The 16,976-nt window shown below is 39.1% G+C and overlaps 1 protein-coding gene across 8 annotated transcripts in view; it reads right to left on the bottom strand.

Annotated features, from left to right (window-relative positions):
* The window catches only part of KIF1B (kinesin family member 1B), a 144,807-nt gene that overhangs the window by 81,568 nt on the left and 46,263 nt on the right, over nt 1–16,976 (bottom strand). For all 8 annotated transcript variants that reach the window (XR_006206688.1, XM_042953771.1, XM_042953770.1 and 5 more), the window contains 8 exons: nt 15,143–15,321; nt 14,465–14,576; nt 11,847–11,924; nt 11,105–11,170; nt 6,545–6,620; nt 5,752–5,830; nt 4,507–4,649; nt 66–199 (listed from right to left, as the gene is read on the bottom strand). Coding sequence is in view for 7 of the 8 variants with exons in the window: in XM_042953771.1 (XP_042809705.1) it covers nt 66–199; nt 4,507–4,649; nt 5,752–5,830; nt 6,545–6,620; nt 11,105–11,170; nt 11,847–11,924; nt 14,465–14,576; nt 15,143–15,321 (867 nt within the window). In the remaining variant the exon portion in view is untranslated. The remainder of the gene's footprint in view (nt 1–65; nt 200–4,506; nt 4,650–5,751; nt 5,831–6,544; nt 6,621–11,104; nt 11,171–11,846; nt 11,925–14,464; nt 14,577–15,142; nt 15,322–16,976) is intronic.

The raw sequence follows: 16,976 nt of genomic DNA, 5'->3' as shown, positions 1-16,976 counted from the left end.
AAGTCCTAACTCTGCCTTATGGAACTATGCAGAACACCTTTCATTCAGTCTGAGGTATTACTTACCTTTAGGCGTTCAATGGCTTCCTCTCCTCCAGGTGTAGACATGATCCTCTCCTGAATACTGGTCACAGATGTTAAGCCCACCTGACTACTGAGTGAGCAGGAAGATGGAGATGAAGTAAGAGACCCCATGGACGCTGTGGAAAAATTGCCAGGGCGTTGATTCTCAGAGGCTAGCAAGTACCTATGCTTATTGTTCTGAAAATCTTTCAGATCTGGGAGACAGAAAGAAGGGAAGGCAGAAAAAGTGGAGAGGGGGGGAAAGGAGCAGAGGGAGAAAAAAGACAGGAAGGAACACCAGCGTAAGAAAGGAGAGCATTAAAGCGCCACGACAGACACGTTATGATACAAAGACAAGTTATAATTGTTCTAGATGGCAGTTCTAAAACATGTCTGTCTTTAATACTGGTATCGTAGAGGTGAAGAACCACTTCTGAATTTAGAAACTAAGAAACTCCAGGGTGGGTTAACATTGTATTTGGTAGAGGGTAACCAGAGCCTCAAAGGATAATGCTCAGGCACCCTCTGTAAATAAAACATGCTACGTTCCTTCTATTCTTTCTACGGCTCCGAATCTACAATGTTTTAAATTTACACTACTCTTAAATCTCAGTAATTTATCATGGTAAAGGAAAAAAAAGATGATCACATATTTATCAATAATATTAACCTGGCCCAGTATTTTATGGCATTCAGCAAAAATTCCCAAGAAGATGCTACAGTTAAAACAAAAATCTGAGCACTCAGTAGCATCCTTCGTATAGCAGCATTTCAACATGCTAAAAAGGACCTTTAAAATATGCTTTTAAAAAGGAGAGGTAACTGCAGAAATCACAAGAATTTTGTGTAAGTTCTGATTAAGAACTCAGGGCCAATTGCCTCAACAGGGAAGAACAATCAGCAAATTGATGAAGTTGGTATGCTTTTCATTCATCTATTAGATCAAGCAAATCAAGGCTGATTATTTGCTAACTATTGCAAAGTACAGCTCTTACTTTGCCTAACAGGACTGCCAGGAGTCACTGGTAGGCCGAGTTGCCAGTATGAAATGCAAGTTTCAGGGACATACTTTCACTTACTAAAAAGTCTTTAACAGAACTCTAAGTTCTGTGTTTAAATTTAGTTTTGATAAAAAGAGCCACAAACAACAAAATTAATTTGCTCTATGTACTTTCATTCATTTGTCATCCTTGTCACAGACACCAGAGAAAACCCATGGGTACTGATGGATTTCTATTTTAAAATTAGCTCATATTTAAATTTGAGAAAGTCGGCATTACTTAAAACTTGTATCAAAACTAAGTTAAGTTTTCCTTAAATGATATGAGCCAAAGAGTCAGAAAGCAGTATTATTGCTCTCTCTGGGTCTACTCATCTCTATTTAATCAAAGCCAGTTCTTGAAATCCCTTAAAACCAGTGGTTGCTTCAAGACAGTTTGAAAACCACCATCTGCAAATAGAGAACATAGGAAAACAAGCAAGTTTTAAAAGGGGGATGGGAACCGGAGCAAAAAATCAGCCATCAGGTGACGGCGGCAAGGTCGGAAAGAATAGGATGGATGGAGTTCAGAAGGTCCAATGGACACATGCAAGCCCTAAAAGACATTAAGAGTAGTAGAACGAAATGGAAATTCGTAAGTAGCCAGGGCTGCTTTCCTGCAGGGATACAAAATTAAAACTTAGTCATGCAGAGCTTTTTGGGAGATGCCACACTGCTCAGAAAAGAGTGACGCGACAAGCTGATAGCAGCACCACCTGGGGCACAAAAGCAGGAGCGAGATGGCGTCTTTCTCACATCAGTATCGGTCAGCTTCGGAAATCTCAGACAGAGCTGTTCTGGTCCAAGAGCCACTGGGTATTGGAGTCTTACTGTGTCCGCAAGGCCTAGCCTCATCACAGCAGCCAGGGCTGCGTTTGCTTTCTCCTGTGTGTTTCCTCCTAGTCAAGCCCTATTACATGCCTCATTAAATGAACAAGCAAATCAATTAAAATCTAAACTTAACCAAGAAGTCAAGATTCTTCATTTCTTCTAAGATAAAGATCCCCTCATGAAAAGGGTAAGAAACCACGTCCTCACCAACTTAATGATAGACATGGAGAGGACAACGAGGTGTCTAGATATTTATGATCCTTCATAAAATATCCTCATTTCAAGCACACATTTTAAATTTAATTTGTAATTCCAGAAAAGGAAAACAAAAAAGTTTTCCTAATCACCATGTAAGCTGAGGCCCAAGATATGGAGGAAACTAACTTAGCAGAAGCACAGGTGAGTGCTAACCCAACATTCACAGAGCTACTCAGTCATGGATCATTTGGCCAACGGCAAGCGGTTGTTTTTAGTTATACGTACACTACGTCTCAGAATTATATAGCTAATTTAAAAGGATCTTTCTATTAATCAGACCCTGAAGGAGCTCAAGAGGCCAAAAAGGCGTAGTAATGATTAAAAGCTGGAGCTGAGTTACACTATCCAATCCAACCACACAGAAACCATGAGATCTCAGTAGCAAATTAACCACCCCAGGTAAGTGGTGTCCTCATGGGTAAAAGTGGGCATAACGGAACTTTTTCCAGAATCAGTGACAGGATTAAATGAGATAATACATTCAAGGTCCCTAGAATGGGGCCCAGCACTTTATAAACACTCAGGATATGTAAGTTGCTGTTGTCACCACCATCATCCGCTATGACTTTGGATTCAGTTTAATCACAGAAGTGGAAAAACTGAAGAGTAGAAGTAGGAAGAGATTCTCAAGCCTATTAACTATTTAATCCACAAACTGAAATTCAGCAGTGTGTTTGCCAAATGGAGAAGGGCTAAACCAGGATCATTTCTGAACCTATAATACGCTCTGTCTGGGATTTCCCTGTTAGGATCGCTGGCATGCAAAGCTCATTTTAAGGCTGATCCAGCAGAGGCAGATTAGCAAATCAGAGTACTGGAAATAACCAATACATGAAATACACACATTTGCCTCCACTTCCAGAGTAATCATCGATCAATGGATCAACTGAAGGTAAGCAGGAGGGAAAATACAAGAAGGGTCAAAGTTCAGGTTCAGCAGTGACACAGAGAGGGAACAGAGCAGTATTTGGCATTTGGGAAGGTGAAAAAATTAACACTCGGAATACATGATCATTTTGCACACTGTATTCACTCAAACTCAGGTGCTAATCAGTAAGAAGAACTAAACTCAGAGGCTTTTAACATCTTATTAGAATTCCAAACAATAGAATATTAATTTTTTACTTAAAAACTAAAAACATGCTTTATCAAATAAACCCATATAATATTCTACCCGAATCATCCAGTTAACTCAACTTCTGATTAGACATTAGTCAGGCGGAATACTGAGGTTAAAAAAATACGTATTTTTCTTAAGTTTATTTATTTTGGGAGAGCAAGTGAGTGTGAGTGGGGAGGGGCAGAGAGAGAAGGAGAATCCCAAGCAGGCTCCGCACTGTCAGCGTGGAGCCCAACGTGGGGCCTGATCTCACAAACCACAAGATCATGACCTGAGGCTAAATCGAGTCAGATACTTAACCGATGGAGTCACCCAGGTGCCCCCCAAAAAGACTTATTTTAAGACAATACTGTGAACTGATATTCTCTGGAAGTCTCATTCTTAAACTTGATAGGAAATGGATAATTTCCCCTTTGTGTGTTCATAGGGAGCAAGGTGGGGAGTGTTCCTCGATCATTTTGCAGGAAGGGAAAGATACCACTCAAAGGTGAATCTTATCTGAAAGGGGACTGAAATAGTGTGTTTGTTACACATATATTATTGCTGCTACATCAATCCAGAGAAGCACATAATACAAAAACAAAAATTTCATAACATTTTTATGAAGTGATTAATTTCTCAGTAAGAATAAGCTCATTCCAAATAAACTTCACTGCTGATCTAAAATGAAAACCTAATAAAAATACAAGCAATGAGGGGCGCCTGGGTGTCTTAGTCAGTTAAGTATCTGACTCTTGATTTCAGCTCAGGTCATGATCTCACAGTTCATGAGATCGAGCCCTGCGTTGGGCTCTGTGCTGACAGCGTAGAACCTGCTTGGGATTCTCTCTCTGCCCCTCCCCGTCTCGTGCACGTGCACACTTTCTCTCTCTCTCTTAAGATAAATAAACTTAAAAGTATATATTTAAAAAAATATAAGCAGTGACATATTTACATTTTAAAAACTAATTTAAGGACTTCAATAAAAACTTTAAAAACTTTCACGACTGGATAGCCTGGTGCATACTACATAAAGAAATTCTGAGATTGTTTTCATTGGATTTTTTTAAAACTTAAGAAAAAGCAAAAAAAAAAAAACAAAAAAACCCACCTTTTTTTCCTACTATCTAACTTCATAAGCTCTTTTAATCTAAGTTTAAATCTTAGAACCCTGAAGAGGGAAAGATTAGAGTTTGCGTTGACCTTAATTCACTTACTATCGATAATATCTCCCAGTCCCTGAGCACGAAGAAGGTCCTTCAGCCGCGTCACCTCCTCCTTTAATTCACGAACCAGTTTGGCATTGGGGTCCTCGTTGATAACAGCATTGCATTTAATTTGCTTTGCACGATCTGCATATCTATATCAAAAAAAGGAACATTCATTTTTGCCATTCCTCAGATACTCTACTTCTCATAAATAACGTATCATTATTTCTATCTCTAAATCAAACAGCTTGAGTGTTTACACATTTTATAAGCCTTAATAATAACACATGCATAGGATGTTTTACAGTATCTTATAAAGATGAAGAAAAAGGCTCAGATGAATTTAATGATTTACCCAAAATCATAAAAGAAATAAATACCAGAAGAGGACTCAAAACGAATCTGTCAGACTGTATAGTGTTCTTTCCATTATATTAAAAGTGTGTCTTCAACAGAAGAAGAGTAGAAAGCTCCAGATTAAAGTAATAAAATCTACTGCACATACAGATATACAGCTGATGCTTGGACAACATGGGTTAGAACTGTGCAGGTCGACTTATAATCTGATTTTTTCTGATAAATACAGTCCAGTACTGTAAATGTATTTTCTCTCATGATTTTCTTAATAACATTTTCTTTCCTACAACTAACTTTATTGTAAGAATACAGTATAAAATACATGTAACATAAAAATATGAGTTAATCAACTATTTGTGTTAAGGCTTCTGGTCAAGAGTAGGCTATTAGTAGTCGAGTTTTGGGGGAGTCAACTTATATGCAGATTTTTTTGACTGTGCAGAGGGGAGGCACCCATGACCACTGAGCTGTTCAAGGGCCACCCGTGTTCTATTAGTGAACATTCTGTAATTTTTTTTTAATACGACACATACTCATAATTGCATTACTTGTTAAGACTTGAGCATCTCTATAATGACAAACACCACAAGAAGGGGACACTTCTTTTCACAGGGATGAAAATGGTAAGAAACTTTCACTGTTATCTAAAAGTTATCCAAACATCTCATTTGAGCAATTTTAGTATCTTTCCTATGAAAAAGTTCCTGTCTTTGCCATTAACAAGTAAATCCTATTACAGTAGAAGTCTCCCCCAACACATGTTTTCCCTGTTATGAGAGGGCTGGATCATTACTTACACAAAAAGTTACCCATATATCATAAGAAAATCCATGGCATAACAAAATGATTTATGGTGGCACAGTGTTCTATTTTGCTACCGAGATCATATTGGAGTACCTCAAAGTGCTCAAAGTTTCATCATAGTTGATATCTGCTGGGCTCAGAGCAGCAACCATTGCAGTCCGAGAATTACCACCTAAAAAGATGAATCATGGTCATCTCAAATCATATTCACTTTAGAAAGAAGAACTTTATTAAATGTGTCAATTTATACAGCACAATCTCAGATCCTAAGATTTAACCAAGAGTCAACAAATGTCTCAAGTTCCTATGCCAGGCACTGTTATACTCTTAATCTTGGTGTTTGAATCTACTGTGACCAGTTTCCCTCTCCCGCTCCAGCTAAGACCTCAGCCACTCCACCAAAGTGCTGTTAGTGAGTGAAAAGTCACAGTGACGTGGACAGTCCAACAGGCTATTCTCAGCCTCTTCCATCCGTCACCAACATTTGACACAACCGATCATTCCCTTCTTTCCATCAGGAAGGAGGGAAGGAGGCTAACAGAACAGAGAATAAAGAGCAATGCCCTGAAGGTCCAAAAACATCAGCAAAAAGGTAATATGGAGTTTTCAAAGAGGTCTGAAGAAGGAGCAAAAGTCTGAAGTAAGTGTGGTTAGGAAGACAACCACACCACAGTTCATGTTCCAAGGTCAACAAGATAGGGGAGAAAACTCTGATTTAAAGGTGAGCAAATCCAACCAGCTTAATTCAAGAGCAAAAAGGAAAAGAAGGAGGGAGGAGTCAGGTTAGTAACATGGGTATCTAGAACAAATATACAAGACAATTAACCACAAAAGATAATCAGTAAATAGCTTTGAAAAGATAACCACACACTAGTGTTCAACGTACCTAGATTTTCCCGAAGGAGCCAAGTAAGTACAGAATCCCTGTAGGGAATAAAATCAGTTTTCTTTTTCTTCTTACTCTATTAAACAGAAAGAAATGGTCTTAGCATTGCTAGGGAGGAAAAATTCACATGGAAGGCAAACCAGTCTAAAATTCCCAAGCAAAGTACCATAGAACCCCATCACTGCTGAACTTTAACACTCATGGCTTCAATTTTTCACCATACCCAAAGTTCATGCAATGAAGTAATTTTTTTTTAATATTTTATTTTGAAAAATTTACAACATACACTCAAACAATCCCTCAAACACTTAATGGTTTTTCTTCCTGAACCATTTTGGAATGAACTGCAGACACCATGCCCTTTCATCCCTAAATACTTAAGCAGATAAGGCCATTCTCTTACACAGTCACAGTCCAATGACCAAATTTAGGAAATTTAACATCCATACAATACCATTATCTAATATACTGTCCATATCATATCTTTCATAGCTGCTAGTGTTTTAAAGCAAATCCAACATTTCACCTATAAATATTTCAGGTATGTATCTCCAACAGAGAAGTACTTTTTTTAAAAAAAGGTAACTAGAGGGGCGCCTGGGTGGCTCAGTCGGTTGAGCATCCAACTGGCTCAAGTCATGATCTCACGCTTTGTGAGTTCAAGCCCCACGTCAGTCTCTGTGCGGACAGCTCAGAGCCTGGAGCCTGCTTCGGATTCTGTATCTCCCTCTCTCTCTGCTCCTCCCCTACTCACACGCTGTCTCTCTCTCTCAAAAATAAAAAAATATTTAAAAAAAATTTTTTAAATAAAAAAGGTGAGGTGCCTGGGTGGCTCAGTCAGTTAAGCGTCTGACTTTGGCTCAGGTCATGATCTCATGGTTTGTGAGTTCGAGCCACGCGTCAGGCTCTGTGCTGACAGCTCAGAGCCTGAAGCCTGCTTCAGATTGGGTGTCTCCCTCTCTCTCTGTCCCTCCCTTGCTCATGCTCTGTCTCTCTCTGTCTCAAAAATAAATAAAACATTAAAAAAAAATTTTTTTTAATCAAAATCAAAAAGGTAACTATAAAAACCATTATCACACATTAACAAAATTAATAATAACTCCTTAACATCACCTGATATCTAATCCTCAAACAATTATTTTTTACTTTTGCAGAAGGGCAGATATGAATCCTAGGCATTCCAGGTTGGATGTGTAGGAGCAAGTCATTTAGTTAATGAATTTATTTGGCCAAACACCAATTCACCAAGTGGACTGTTCCATCTCTAATAACTTTTATAAAGTAATGGACATTTGGTTTCTTTGGAAGGAAATTATGCCCCCCAAAAATCCAACTGACAGAGTTAGGGCTCAAAGTGAAAAGGTCTAAGACAGTGATGCGATCTTGACTCTGAACACTTACAAAGACTGCAAGATGAATGCTCTGTATATATGTATCAAGCATTTACCTATACTGCTGTGACCTTTCTCACTATCACAGGATAGAGCAAAAGCCACCAACACAAAGCCAGCGCTAAAATGAGAAAATTATATCCTTGAAGGTAAAAATTAACGTGAACGCTTGGCAGACAGACAACAGTTACTGCAGCATCCTCCTAGCTGACGACCATGTAGGGATAATTTAAGAAGCCACTAAGGGGAAGCCAGTGTTCACTGAAAAACATCTCCCCCTATTCCTGGTCCAATCTGAGGTTAAACTAAGGATGATCTAGTTTTTAAAGTTTATTCATTTTTGAGAGAGAGAGAGAGAAAGAGAAAGAGACAGACAGACAGACACACAGAGTGCGAGTGGGGGAGGGGCAGAGAGGGAGGCACAGAATCTGAAGCAGGTTCCTGGCTCCAAGCTGTCAGCACAGAGCCCGTCGCAGGGCTAGAACTCACAAGCAGTGAGATCATGACCGGAGCCGAAGTCAGACACTTCACCGACTGAGCCACCCAGGTGCCCCAAGGATGCTCTAGTTCTTGCAAAAGCATGGGCCTTCAGAAAAGGAGTACTAAGTAGCGGACCTCTAGTCTGTTGAGGAGGAGAGGGAATCGGCAAGTAGCACTTTAATTCCATCTCTCATAGCACAGACCTCTAGGGAGAATTAACCCGTCAGTCATTCATAGTTTAGTGGGACTGTCATCCCACTACAAAACTCTGGAGGCCTGCGACCTCAGTCTATTTTCGCTAGCCCCACACCACACCTAACCACTCCGCTTTGCCTGAGGTTGGTTCGTGCTGAAAATGCTGCAAGATTTAAAGTACGTCAGTTATAAGGACTCCAAACAGTACTGTAAAAATAAGCAGTATCTCTTTGCCAAAAATGTTCTATTTTCATTTCGGTCAATTAGACTAAATTAAGAAGGAGTAGCTAAATAAAGAAGCATAAGGAGAACTTCCATCTTTTCCATTTGAAAATACCTCAGAATTTTAGCCACTTCTTTTCTATTTGCTGTCTTACAAATTAATCTCATCTGTTCTCACAAAGAAGTGCCTCAGTAATTACCTAAAAGGGTTTATGTTTATTTATATCAGTAACCTTTCTAAAAAGAAAAACTATCAAGTATGGGTGATAATAATCCTGTTTCTCTCCCCAGTGGAAGTAACAGTACATTTTAATTCACCCCAAATTATGCTTGTTACAGAAAAACTAAAACTTACTTCTGATCTGTTAGTAATGGCATAGATGCCAAGTACTAAACTCGGTTTTGACAAAAATCATTCTAAAAAATTCATTTGCAAATTAATTGTGGCACAGAGCAGTGTGAGAAATATGCAGGTAAATACTTTGTAAGCTTTTCCTTTGGTTGATATGAATGTTAACAATGAGCAAACGGACAGGCCAAGTTGGGAAAGCCACTAAATTCTAACAGCTTTCATGGTTCTGGGACCCAGACTCGATATCTGAAGAGTATCTACACATGCATCATATCAAATAACAGATTTTTAAACTTAAGGCAGCTTTTTCCAACAAGCAGAAAGAAACAGAAAAAAAAAAAAGCATTACTTGTTACGAAGTAATTTTTGTGTAAGTAGAAAATAAATCTGTATGCTTAAAACATAGAATGAAATATTTCATGGCAGATACTGCCTGCTATCTCCAATGTTACTCATGTGATTCAGAACAAACTGTTAAGTGCTCCATTATTTATACAAAATAGTACTGAGAAATTTTAGAGTATTTGTATAGGAATATAAGGAAAAGTCTATTGTATTTCGATTAAAAGGATGCAAAGAGTAGGTTTTCTAGATACAATTATAGTGTTTAATTTGATTCTACAGCCTTCACTTTATATATAACCAAAGAGTAGAAAAAAATTTTTCTAACAATTTAAATAATCCATGACTTCTCATGATAGGAAATAAGATTACACAAAGAAATCTAAGGAACATGTCCTAATAACTTCACAAAGGTAGTTATGTTTCAGAATGGTACCTGTAAAAAATATTTTTATTGCCCTTTCAAGAGGTTTATAGGTGACTTCTTCAAATGACAGTCCTACAGGTCACTAGGAAAAGCATCATAAGATAACACAATGTAGACACTTCCTCAATTTCTTTCTTGTTCCTTTATTCTGAATTCCTTGTCCAAAGCACAGCATGTTCCCCAAATGAATTGTGGTGTGAAGTCTTATGATTCATGGTCACTCTAAACAGCAACTCTGAATTCCAGAGTCAGAAAGTGAGTAACAAAAAGGTTTTTTTCAAGGTTCCATTCCGTCTTATGTCTCCATACATCCTGCTGTGGATTTAAAATCATCACAATTGATTCTACAGCTAGTTCATTTCTAGCAAATCCCACCATACCTTGCTGGTGCAGTTATCCTACAGACGAAGCATTTAAAAGAAAGAATGAAAACACAGGATAAGCCTTCAAACAGGAAGTACTTTAAAGTCATAAATTGAGTATGACTTTTCAGAAACAAGCAAGAAAGCAGTGGATTCTTTTTATGGATTCAAATGATGTACTAGAGTACACAGTGACTAACTGGTACTTCCTTAGCTTTTAACCTAAAACATGAAGCCCCTTATACAAACTGTTTCAGATTTAGTGTCCTACTGTTAAAGAATAGGAAAGAGTAACACAACTTTTAAAAATGTATTATTGGCCCCCAAATCAATAGCATTCACCAAGGCAAATGCTCAAAATACTCCAAGAGGTACTACATCCTACTTAGAAAAGACTGTATAGGAAAAGGGTATGCAAAAAAAGAACAAAAAACAAAAAAAACCCCACAAAACAAACACACAAACAAACAAACAAACAAACACCTTAGTTTCGATGAGAGACTGAAGTAAGGCTCAAAAAAAGTAGTCAGACCTTAGGTCTTTGTAAAGAACTAGTTTCAGCCTAGCCTTTACAGATGTATTTACTTTCATTCTCGTTAATCTCTTTATTCTCAGTAGAAAGTTAAAATGTACTATGCCTAGTATCTTATCTGAAAAGTTCTAAAAGGAGAAAGGCAAGATTATGTAAAAGGGCCAAAAAAGGTCAGTCTTTATAAACACATAAAATATCATCAAGTACCTTTGCTGAACAGACAAATTTTCCCATACAATCGGGTATGTAATACTCACCACCTCTGCCAAGGCTGAAATGACTTTGCCCAGAGTTGTAAGAGACTTATTAATATTTGCTCCTTCCTGAAATCAATACCAAACATGAAGAATTATGATGCAGAATTTCTACGACTGCCACATCATATATAATACATAAGACACAATTAGGTCTTAATGCTAGCGTTGTGTATTTATGAGCACAAGTTCTAAAAACCTCTTGTAATCCTCTCCACTTAATGCCATGTCGGGACCACATGCCTAACTCACAGGCCTTCGTAGCTGCAGGATATCCTGCCCCAAAAGCTTACAGATGCAGCCTTCTTCCCCCAACTCACCAACATGCAATTTCTGCTCTTGCTAATGAAGCATCTCTCTGGAGAGGCCCATGTTTGTTCTCACACTTGGATCTTCTGTGTCCCTGTCCTATTAGTATCGCTTACATCTAGTTTGTTCCTCAAAACACACTCCAGCTCTCACCTTGACCATCAAGTCCTCCTTAACTGTTACATTATGTAACTTATCTTTCATTGGATTACAGATCAGACATCAGCAAAAGGTTTTGAGGGCCATGCGGTCACTTTCACAACTTTTCAACCTTACCATTGTAGACAACACATAAACAAAGAGACACAGCTGTGCCCCCATAAAATTTCATTTACAAAAACAGACAGTGGGCCAAATGTGACCTACTGGTCATAGTTTGCTGACCTATGTTATAGAACATTTATTAACTGGTACAGTTGTTTGGTAAAATAAATACCTTTAATCGAGTCCCTTTGGCACCAGTGGAATCAGCTCGTTCACTTCCTGCTAGATCCACCAAGCTGATTTTACTGACCTGGTAAAGAACAAGACATTGGGGCAATTCAGAAGAAATAAGCGAGGTAGAACCGGAAAACATCAAGAGGCAGGAAATTAAAAATGAGGCACGAAGACTACAAATATTAGGGCTTTTTTTACAGATGGCCCAAGACACAGAGCATGCACAAAAGTTCACAGCAATTATCTTGGTTCAAAACAAGTAATTTTAGGATACACATATTTTACAACGGCATGGCATAAAAACATATAAAACCCATGAATCCATTAAACGGCATATTAAATATGAAGCCTCCAGCAACTAGAACTCTCACGCACTGCTGGTGGGATGCAAAATGATATCATCACTTGGGAAGACAGTGTAGCAGAGACATACACCTACCATAAGACTCAACCATTCCACTCCTAGGTATTTACCAAGAGAAACAAAAGCAAATATCTACACGAAGGCTTGTACGCACATGTTTCCAGCATCTTCATTTAAACAATCAAAAACTAGAAACAATTCAAATGCCCATCAACAGATGAGTTAATGCACAAACTGTGATCGATCTTGATAACAGAATACTAACCGGCAATGAAAAGGAGTGAACTACTGATGTAACAACAACACAAATGAATTTCAAAATTATGCTGAGTGAAAGAAGCGAGGCCAGAGAACAGTACATACTATAAAACTCCACCTATATACAATTCTGGAAAATGTCAGTTAATCTGTCGTGACAAAAGGCAGATCAGAATTGCCCGAGTATCAGGGTGGAAGGAGTGGTACAGTAAGATTATAAAGCAGCATGAGGCAACTTTCCAGGGTAAAAGAAGTGGTTACTTGGATTATGACACTGGTTTTACAGGTGCATAAACAGCAATCCAATTTTATTCTTTAAATAGGTGTGGTTTATTGTACTTCAACAATACCTCAGTGAAGTTGTAAAAAAAAAAAACAAAAACAAAACATTCAGGGAAGTTAGACAAAAGTATCCAAAATGGATGATCAAAGAAGCTATGGTTATGTTAACATCATTATTTGTGTAGATGTGACATCATGGAAAAACTACTTTCACACTGGATGTACTAAATAGCATTAATACTGTAACTAGCTAAGCAGTGTCAAGTTATTTGACCACCTATGTGAAGACCATGTTTTCTAAAATAATTTTCAGCTAAAAACAGACAAGTCACCAAGTAAAAAGTGATTCTACTTTTTAGTGATACCAGTTATCATAAAGTACTCAGTTAATAAGGCAAAGGATCTTTTTTCGTTGCCGGTATAATAAAATCTAACTTCAGGGGCACCTGGCTGGCTCAGTCAATTAAGTGTCTGACTTCAGTTTAGGTCATTATCCCTTTATTCGTGGGTTCGAGCCCCGTATTGGGCTCTGTGCTGACAGCTCAGAGCCTGGAGCCTGCTTCGGATTCTGTGTCTCCCTCTCTTTCTGCTTCTCCCCACTAGTGCATGCACATGCTCGCTCTCTCTCTCTCTCTCTCTCTCTCTCTCAAAAATAAACATTAAGGGGCGCCTGAGTGGCTCAGTCAGTTAAGTGTCCGACGTCAGCTCAGGTCATAATCTTGCAGTCCTGTGAGTTCGAGCCCCGTGTCAGGCTCTGTGCTGACAGCCCAGAGCCTGGAGTCTGCTTCAGATTCTGTGTCTCCCTCTCTCTCTCTCTGCCCCTCCCCAGCTTGCACTCTGTCTCTCAAAAATAAACACTAGAAAACATATATAAAAAAAATGTCTTTTTAAATCTAACTTCAGGTTTAAAAAGCCAGCCACATGCTACTTAGGTATGTAAGCAGAGAAGAATTTAACATAAATCTACTACTAACAATAATAACAATAAAATCCACATTTATTGAGTGAATACACCGGGCTCTGAGCCAGGCTCTATGTGCACTAACCTGTACCAATATGTAATCATCTTGACAAACCTATGAGGTTCGGGAAACTAAGGTACAAAGAGGTTAAGTAACTTGCCCAAGGTAACAGTGCTGAAAAGTAGTAGAGGCAGGATCTAAGGCAAGCCGTTTAATTCCAGAGTCTACTCTATTGAACTGTGTAGAAAACGAGACATTAACAAGCAAGGTATTTGAAAAACCTAAGGAATGCTGTGCAGTTATTTATTTTCCAAGGAAAAACACACCTTGTCTGCTTAACTGTTTGCTTAAATATTTAATCCCACACCACATTATCAGAGCTCAAAAAGAAAAAAAAAAAAAATACACATACCAAACAAGCTAATAAAGTAATAAAGAGGTTCTAGTCAAGAAAAAAGGGAAGGATTTTCTCCCCACAGAACTGCTGAACTCTCTTGCACAAAGTAGTTTTTGAAACCCAAAGTCTTGAATTGTTTTTTCTTAACCCTACTTTCTGTCTTGCGATTTCACTCAAAACCCATGCTCAAAATTGGTTCAGAGTAGGAATAGAAATGACAAGTAGAAGATATAAACTATTCTCCGTTGAGTAGAACAGCAACTTTCTGCCCTCCATAAGATGCAGAGGGTCGCAAGGACTCCTGAAGTTTCCCGTCCTACACAACTCAAGCCTAGACACTGAAGTCGTCCTACCTTCTCAGTGGAAAGGTTGGTCTCAGTATCATGTTTCTTCTGGGTGAAAACAATGGTAAACACAGCATGGGAACGGCTACTTGTTTCATTCATGTTGGTAGCTGCCACTGTCCTAAATAAACATAATGGTGACATATGACAGTAGAATTCTTAGATGAAAGTTAAAACGGACAGCAGGCTCCACATCATAAGCACAAAAAGCAACAGCTTTAAACCTCTTCACAGATCGTGAGATTGTCACTTACACAAATTGTTCTCAATGCACCTTATTTGTGAGCCTATCAACCCACCCCCAACTCCAAAGGTACCACATCAGAGTCATTTCTCATACTTCAGTTGTCCCTTTAGGAACCACCAAGGCATTTAGTTTTTATTCTTTATTCCACAATCGATCACTACCATAGGCACATGATATCCAACATTTTACCATGACTTCATCAAAATCAAGATACTAAAATTTAATCAAAGTTCTGATGCACTCCAGCACCGCACCGTTTTGGTGAGAAGAAAGATGCCCAATATGCTGAAGCCCTCACTTCTTTCTCCAGCACGGCCAAAGGATCAGAGGATCCACAATTAAAGCAACTTTCATGGCTATGTGATCTCAAACCCTTAACTGGGAGCAAAGGACCCGAAAATGTACCAAACCCCTCAGTCATGAGTCTATTTCTACCATACCTGGCTTTGTTCCCAGCATCCATGAGGTCAGCAATGTCTGTGTAGGAAGTGACTGCCAGCTTGGACAGATCCTCCACATATGGGCCAAGAAGCGGATGTTCACGCACACGCAAATGACCCTTATTTTTTGGATTCAGCAGGTCTCGTACTCTTTCACAGTAAATTTCCATGTAGCTCACCTAGAAACAAACTAGTAATTTGAACTGGAGGACTTGGAAAAAGAAATTCTATACATTAAAAAAACGTTTCATGGGGGCGCCTGGGTGTCTCAGTCAGTTGACCATCTGACTCTTGGTTTTGGCTCAGGTCATGATCTCACGGTTCGTGGGTTCTAGCCCCGCGTCAGGCTCCATGCTGGTAGCATGGAGCCTGCTTGGGATTCTCTCTCTCCCTCTTCCTCTGCCCCTCCCCTGACTTAAAATGTTTTTACTTTTATTAAAAAAAATTTTTTTTTGAATGTTTATCTATTTTTGAGAGAGGGAGAGACAGAGCATGAGCAGCAGAGGGGCAGAGAGAGAGGGAGACACAGAATCCGAAGCAGCTCCAGGCTCCGAAGCTGTCGGCACAGAGCCCGACGTGGGTCTTGAACTCAAACTGCGAGATCATGACCTGAGCCAAAGTCAGACACTTAACCGACTGAGCCAGCCAGGCGCCCCTAAAATGTTTTTTAAATGTTGTATAACATTGATTAAAAGGTCTACAATTAGGGGCGCCTGGCTGACTCAGTTAGTAGAGTGCGTGACTCTTGATCTCGCGTCATGAGTTCAAGTCCCATGTTGGGTGTAGAGATTACTTAAAAAAAACGTCGTACGATGAGAGATCAGCAATCTTTACAAAGAAAAATACTGTAGGTCCAGTCCCTTTGATTCTACTAATGGTATGCACAGACACCACTAACTTAGAACCAGCCTTCCCACGGTCTCGGGAAAGAAAAGGAGGTAAACATTCTCTCAGCAGTCAGTAGCTGCTACTTGTCTAAAGCAGAAAAAAAATATCATTTTTAGTAACAACTTACCAGTTACTAATATACTTTTTAAAATGTATCCTGTTGTCAATAATTGAGGATTACAGTGAGGTTATTCTAAAAGCTTGGAAATAAAAACTCTATTAGTGTTAAAACCAAGAAACAATACTCCAGAGCAGGGAAGACTAAAAGAGACCAGCAACTCTACTACTCTAAGACTGACCACACGGTGACTGATTACGGACAAGCAATCCACCTGCCACAAGGAGTGAGGCCTGGTCAGCATAGAGCCTGGCTGCATGGCAGGACCTGCCCAAGACTCACGAGGGAAGAGGAAGCGTCAGCTAACACACTGCTGGAACTCTTGTCGTACCGGCAGGACCGTTCTCATCCTGGAGGTGGACGTAGCAGACTAGCCTTTCTCCACCTGAGGCAACTCAACGTAGGAGTCGTCTAGTCAACTCCTCCCTCTCGAATTCCACGGTCACTAAAGAACCTAAAGGGTTCCAACAGAAGTGTGTCCACAAGAAGATAATACGCCAGTCTTGCTAATGTGGGGGTTCTGGTCTAAGAGTTTTTCCTCACGGGAAAGTAACAAACAAAAATGGTGGTTTTGTAACATAAGCTAAATGAGCTTCATTCAAGAGTCTGGCTTTAAAGGATGCTTCTGCTCCTGATCTCTATATAAGATCAGACTTGTAAACAAATAATGTAGGCTCTGGACTGGGGTAAATTCACCACAGTAAGCCTCATTACAATCTTCCCGAGGAATGAGAAGCTTGTGCAGCAATAAGCTACTCAAGCATACCATAAAACTTCAACATTTTTCAACTTTAAATATTCTATAGGCACATTTTCAGAGTATCTGAA

The sequence above is a fragment of the Panthera leo genome, chromosome C1 (assembly GCF_018350215.1).
Source record: "Panthera leo isolate Ple1 chromosome C1, P.leo_Ple1_pat1.1, whole genome shotgun sequence".
Taxonomy (NCBI): Eukaryota; Metazoa; Chordata; class Mammalia; order Carnivora; family Felidae; genus Panthera; species Panthera leo.
The sequence above is the reverse complement of the archived record's forward strand: the minus strand, read 5'-3'. Positions and strand labels throughout refer to the sequence as shown.